The sequence below is a fragment of the Indicator indicator genome, chromosome 25 (genome assembly GCF_027791375.1).
Source record: "Indicator indicator isolate 239-I01 chromosome 25, UM_Iind_1.1, whole genome shotgun sequence".
Classification (NCBI taxonomy): Eukaryota; Metazoa; Chordata; class Aves; order Piciformes; family Indicatoridae; genus Indicator; species Indicator indicator.
This window is the reverse complement of record NC_072034.1, coordinates 6,966,627-6,972,967: the sequence shown is the minus strand read 5'-3', so window position 1 is coordinate 6,972,967 and position 6,341 is coordinate 6,966,627. Positions and strand designations below refer to the sequence as shown.

The 6,341-nt window shown below is 48.0% G+C and overlaps 1 protein-coding gene across 2 annotated transcripts; it reads right to left on the bottom strand.

Moving 5' to 3' along the window:
* Positions 1-995: 995 nt before the first annotated feature.
* SPRY1 (sprouty RTK signaling antagonist 1) lies at positions 996-5,652 on the bottom strand. Of its 2 annotated transcripts, none has more exons than XM_054392277.1 (2): positions 5,585-5,652; positions 996-3,069 (listed from the first exon to the last, which is right to left on the bottom strand). In XM_054392277.1, the coding sequence occupies exon 2, from the start codon at positions 3,012-3,014 to the stop codon at positions 2,052-2,054; it is 963 nt and encodes a 320-aa protein (XP_054248252.1). In that variant the 5' UTR covers positions 3,015-3,069; positions 5,585-5,652; the 3' UTR covers positions 996-2,051. The 2 variants fall into 2 exon arrangements, with proteins under 2 accessions (XP_054248252.1, XP_054248253.1); XM_054392278.1 differs by lacking the exon at positions 5,585-5,652 and adding an exon at positions 4,061-4,085.
* Positions 5,653-6,341: the final 689 nt, after the last annotated feature.

Sequence of the window (6,341 nt, the reverse complement as noted above, 5' to 3'; positions counted from 1 at the left end):
AAGAACAGAAGAATGAGGTTTCCCCATTCACTCTCAATGAAAAGCTTTTCTGTTGATATGTGTTAAATGGCCACAAGTAGCTGTGACACTTAGGTCACCCTTAAGAGCCTCTAAATTAAAGATGAAGATAGATGCAGTTGTCATTGGAAAAACATAAGGCAGAGGAACCAAACAAGGCATAGGCATAGGCACAAACACACAAACTCCCACATTCCAAAGCTAGCAAACTCCAGCAACAAAAATATTGGGGTTTTTGGTTGGTTCAATTTTTGTTTGTTTTTTTTGTTTGTTTCTTTCTTTGTTGTTGTCTTTTTTTTTCGGGGAGGTTTGGTTGTTGTTTTTTAATGCTGCCTCTTGCTTTTTTACTTACATTTGAGCTTGGTGAATGTGCTGCTTCAGCTGATGTACAGCCAGGAAGTTCTGTATAGGACAATTTACCTGTTAATACATATATTCTTTAGGAAACAAAAAACATTGCAGTTATGTTTTTTTTCCTCCATGATTGTACTACCAAATGCCTTGGTAAATAAACAGGGCCCAGACTTCTTGGCACCATTAAGCACAATGTATACATTCAATTATATCAAATACCTCATAGCACAAAGTGACTTGATACATAAGTTAGCAAAGTTACAATGAAGTAAACTAGAGCACAGACTAGTGGTTCTGAAGTATCAGTAGGATGTTATTTGCAACCTGATAGACCAGAGGGAGGAGAAACCCCAACAAACCAGCAACCTGCACACATAGCTCACAAGCTGTCATTGTAACAAAAGAACTCAAGAGCCATTTTCATTAATTAATATATTTTCTGCATTATAGTTAACATATGTACTTTCTTTGTGTCATCCTTATTTCGTTAAGTATTGATATTTTGTTATATTCAGACATGAGTACATTTTTCAAAGTCTTTTGCAATAAATATCATAAAATAATAGAGATTCACATAATAAATATTCTTTACAATAAAAAAAGTTTTAACAGACTTTTGTCTTAAAAATAGTTGGGATTCAACTTTGTGTTTTATACATAAAATATACAAAAAAGGACCACAATTTGTGGCTAAGGCAATAAAACAGGGACAGAATAAAATTATAAAGTATAGAGCAGAGCTAAATTCACTAAACCAGAAGATCACAAGAAACCTTAAGGATTCAAGAACATTTAGGTGACTCAATGACACCTGAAGGCTGTTTGGATATATGAACACCACCAACTGTAATATCAACTGATACTGATAGGCTATAAAAACAGGAGGAGGAGGGTGGAGTGAGCAACATCCTTCAAAGGTTTGACAGCAAAAGAAACAAATGAGCATGTCACAGCCATAATGTCTCCAATGTGAAGATCTACATAGTGTAGCAAAAACTGAAGTTATATTGAAAATGTAAAAGAAAAAAAAAAAGAGGCAGGGCAACTCTCATGACTGAGAATGCTCCACGAGTTAAGACAAAAAGAGAGGAGGGAGAAAAGGGGAAAAAAAAAAAAAAGAAAAAGAAAGCAGGCTGCTTATAGAAGAGTCAGGCCTTTCATTTGGTAAAGGCTTTATTTTACAACCCTCTCCAGAAAAAACACACAGGAAACATTATTTCACAATCCAGCTCACTCATAAAAATTATTCTTCCTTTGTATTCAAGGGGTTAAGGGGAAAAAAAATTAAATTGCTGAGAATGAAAAACATCTTTGGGAAGATATTCACAGAGCAAGAAGCTTCCAGAGCCCAGTCAGCCCTCACTGTCTCTTTCAGGAGTGGTTCTATTACAAACTCAAAAGCCCCTGCCCAAGTAAGTGGCAGATGCAGGTACCAGGTCCACATTTACCAACGAGCAGCAATGACTACATATAACGCTCCAAGCTCAGGCAAGTCAAGAGGAAGAGGGGAGAAAAGATGCAAAGGGAAGAGCTTGAGTATTTGAAGTTGAGGAGACAGAAAGTGAAGGAACAGCTCCCCCACAATGAGGGAGAGAGAAAAAAAAAAAAAGAAAAAAAAAAGAAAAATCAGCTACAACCTGAAAAACTGCAGTTGGAGGAAGTAACCCTCCCTCCAAAAATCATGAGGGCTTGCCCTGACCCCGGGAGGGGCAGCTCTCCAGTTTACAATAGACTGTGTTGGAGTTCTTGCATCGGCAACCTGGACGATTGACGCGGTCGTAACACCCTCGACAGAGTTTTAGGCATCCTTTTGCTGGAGGGTAGCAGAGCAAGCAAGGCAGGAACAAGGACATCACTCCCATGCACAGGTACCTAGAACAGCAGTGTGACTGGGAACAAGAGCAGGGATTATCCGCATAAGAGTCCCCTTCATCGTCGTTGGAACAGTGGTAGAAGATCCCTTTGACCAAACACATGCAGGTGCCATACTCCACCATGCTCTCCGCAGAGCACAAGCACTGCCGGTTGCAGGCCAGGCAGGAGGGGAGAGCCCTTGGGGCCGTGCACTCCCCACACTTGCACTTCCCACACTGTTCACAGATAAACTTGTGCTGCGTCAAGTCCTCTTTCAAAGCACCCTTCAGATCATCTACGATCAGAGACGACTGCTTGGGCTGCGTCCGGATTGTCCGATCGGATCTGTGGCCTGAGCCCGGCCGGGATGGAGGTGACCGTCCCAGCAGACCCTGCTCTGAGGAAGCACTGCTGTTGCTCCCAGAGCTGGCTGCGCTCCCCGTGCTGGTGGATCTGCTCAAGACAGGAGCCCTCGCGTTATGCTGATGTGCCACATGCCCCACATGGCTGGGTCTGTGTTCGTAATTATTATTCACATTAATTGGTATAATTTCATGAGTCCTTTCATGCTTCTCTTGCCTTGGTGCTGTCCGAGGACCAGATTTCTTCACCACTGATGGACCTTCGGTGTATTCGTTGCTGCCCCTGATCGCCTTGATCTGGTCCAGTGACAAGATGGTTGTTGGCTGGCTCTCTCTGTCATAGTCCAACCGTTGCCGGCTGTCCAAGGAGGGCTGCTGAATCACCACTAGTGAACCACCACTGCCATGTTGACTTTGGGGCTCCATCTGTAGAGATCTTTACTTCTGGCATTCAGTGGGAACCTGGCATGCATCTGAAATCCTACAAGAATAACAAGACGGAAGGTATAAATAAACACTGCTTGTGTACATATACACACAGATACACAAGATCAAGGGCAAAACAAGAATAAGGAGTGGGATACTCTTTGAAAGCAAAAATGATATGGCAAACCACAAATTGCCCCAGCCACCTGGTACTGATCTCTTTCAGCAGGGGATTATAGTAACGCTGAGCAACTGGCCAAAGTCCAGTACTGGGGAGAGTACGGCGATGGCATCACAGATGAGGAATGCAAAGGAGACCCCATGCCATTAAAAAAAAAAAAAGAAAAAAGAAAAAAAAATTCCCACTATTGACCTGCATGTGTACTTGGCAAGCCGTGGAAAGTGCTTCTTGCGTGCTACTGAGCTCAGCATCTAACTGGCAACAGTAGTTCTGAACACCCCCAAAACTAAGCTGGAATCAAGCAAGGGCACCAGCAGGTTCATATCCTGTGTGGCAGAATAAAGAACATGCAACACTCTCACTGCTGCATCAGACTGCTCAGCAGATTTGCTCGCTGGTACATTTGCACAGGCTCCTTTTCAAGTGACGTATGAGCACGACACAGCCTCGGACTTGGCACTGACAAGTGGCCAAGACCTTTTCTGGAAGAAAGTAACTCAGCAGACAACTCTAACGTGCTCCTTATAAAAATTAAAGCAATGCTGCAAACAGCCCATTTTCAAGTATTTTCCAACCACAGACCACGCTGTACAAGAAGAAAAGGCTAGGTGTCAGATAAAAAGAACCTAAGGGTTCACAAGAGCAGATGAGACAAGAAAATCCAACAAAAAACAACCTCAAAACACAATCTGAGAACAAACCCCTTTTCACAAGACAAGGCAGACTAAAAGCTTCTCAAGTAAATAAATACAGCATCTTCCAGTCTGTCTTTCAAATCTATGTTACACGTTTTCATTCCGCCCGGCTATCAACACGAGGATCACAAAGCTGACTGAGAAAACTGCAGTGACAGTTCTGTACTGACCTAAAAATGCAGAAGAGCATCTAACTGCCACATTTATTCAGAGAGCCAAGAAAATGAACTGCTTTTCTCTACTGACAGCCAGGGAAAAGCTCCTTCTCATTCTCCTCAACATGTCATACATGTTTACCTGGAAAAGGAAAATAAAAGTGCTATCAAGCATTTCCAAACCTCATACAATAACCATAAGAAACAGCCCCTCTTTCTGACTCAAACCACAGCCAGCACGGAGCTGTTCCCACTCGAGAGAGAGAAAAAAAGCACCAGTGGGGTGGAAGCCCAGGGACGGACAAGTAGCAGAAAAGGTTCTTGCAGCAGGTAGTCTACATCTTTGTCACTCTGACCACTAATAAATGCAAAGTGCCAGCTTCTGCCAGCACAAGAAATCTTTGTGCTCATCCAGCAAAGATTTTGTTCCACATTTAATATCACCTGTGTGGGCTTAATCCTTTAGATTAAGGGGGAATGAAAGAAAAAAAAAATCCAAACCCAAACACGTTCATTTCTCATTCACCGCACAGAACAAGCTGCCTTCTTCACAAGCGCTGAATACAAATGCACAACGGACCAAGGGTGAATGAATGTGAAAAAAGAAAGATTTACAGCTGTACCAGGCGGGAGCTGAGCTCCCCGGGGGATGAAAAATAATATCCCAAGAAAATGTGAAAGACATCCAGTGCCATCTTTGGGGGGAAAGCGCAACATCAACACGGCGAACAGATTGACACGACCAGCTGCAGACCGGGTAGAGAGCGGCACCGTCGAGCAAACCCCTGCAAAGCAGTTTTAAGCTGGTTCACTCCCCCTCCCTTATCCGAAAATAAAATAACATACAACAGAGACGGCGAGACCTCATCTTTCTGCACCCAGTGCAGGCACAGCTCAAGGTGTCAGCGCTGCCTCCCCACACCTCGACGAACCCCTCCTTTCCCCACACCCGCTCGGACACGCCGGCAGCCACCTCCACTGTGTCCTCCCTCCCTGCTTCGCTCCGTTCCCCGCCCCGGGCAGCCCCAGCGCGGCGGCCTCTGCGCCCGGAGCGGGGCCAGGCACGGAGCGGGGCACGAAGCTGACGGAGAGGAAGGAAGAGGAGTGGAAAAAAAAAAAGTTATGAATGAAAACAAGGGCTTTTTTTTTTTTTCTTCTCTCCATCTCCCCGACTCGCAGGGGGAGGGCAGAGCCCGCGGCCGGCGCTGCCTCCGGAGGGCGGACTCACCGGCATTTAAAGCGGCAGCGCCCGGCCCCACCGGCCACTGCAGCGCCGGGGATTCCCCGCCGCCGCAGTTCGCCCTGCGGCCCCCCTGTGGTCCCTCTACCCCAGCGAATGAGCCGTTTGTTTTGTTTTGTTTTCCCCCCTTTCCTTCCGTGACTTCGCTCGCTTCCAGCCCGCGGCTGTGCCCTCACCGCGGCTGAGCGGACGGCGGGGTCGGGTGCAGTGCCTCCGGCGGCACCTGCTCACCGCTTTCGGGCCGCTGCTGCTCTGGGCTCGGCTTCAGTGTGAAAAGCACGATGAGTTCCCCAACTTACCGATTTCCGAGGGGTCACTAATGACGGGAAATCCGCTCGGCGGAGAGCCGCGGCTCGGCGGGGCAGGAGGCTGCAGCCCCGGCTCCTCGCCCTCCCAGCCCCGCGGGGTTGGGGGGGAGGCAGGCGGGCTGCGCTCCTCGTCTCTGCAAAGCCCTCGGCCGATCTTGCACGTCCTACTCGACGAGCGGAGGGAAATCCAGCTCTGCTGCCCTCCTCAGCCCTCCTCTCTCGAGGGTCAGCATGCAGCCGGCCGCCGGCTCTTCGCTCCCTCCTCCTCAGAGCCAGACCCCGCCGTGCCCGCGGGATGCCGAGGGAACGACCGCTGTCCTTCGGCGCCAAGTCTCTGGGTCTGGAGGTGACGGGGGACAAATAAAGCCCTTTCTGCAAACGGTTTTGTATCTCGATCTAGCGTTAAAGCAGCTGCAGGCTGTCGCAAGATCAGGATCTGCAGCGCGGGGCTTCACTCCTGAACGTCTCCAAGAAGAGGCGGGGAAGGCTAGGCTCCTGCTAGGGTTGTTATTTTCCTCTTCTGACGGGAGCAGTCCCGGGCGATCCCTCCACGATGGGCTGAGGTGGGGGGGTCAGGGGGGGCGGTGAGCGCACAGCGGGGTCCTGGGTCCGGCGCTGGGCTTCACCGCGTGGTCCTTGCCGCAAGTCCCTTCTGGCAACGTGCAACCACAACCCCTAGTGCAAGAGAGTTTTGGTTGTTGAAAGAAATCACGAAGAGGCACTTGCTTTCGCGGCGCACCTCAGCAAG

Excerpts from the sequence above, each read along its gene's own strand:
- SPRY1 (XM_054392277.1), bottom strand. The coding sequence starts at position 3,014 with ATGGAGCCCCAAAGTCAACATGGCAGTGGTGGTTCACTAGTGGTGATT.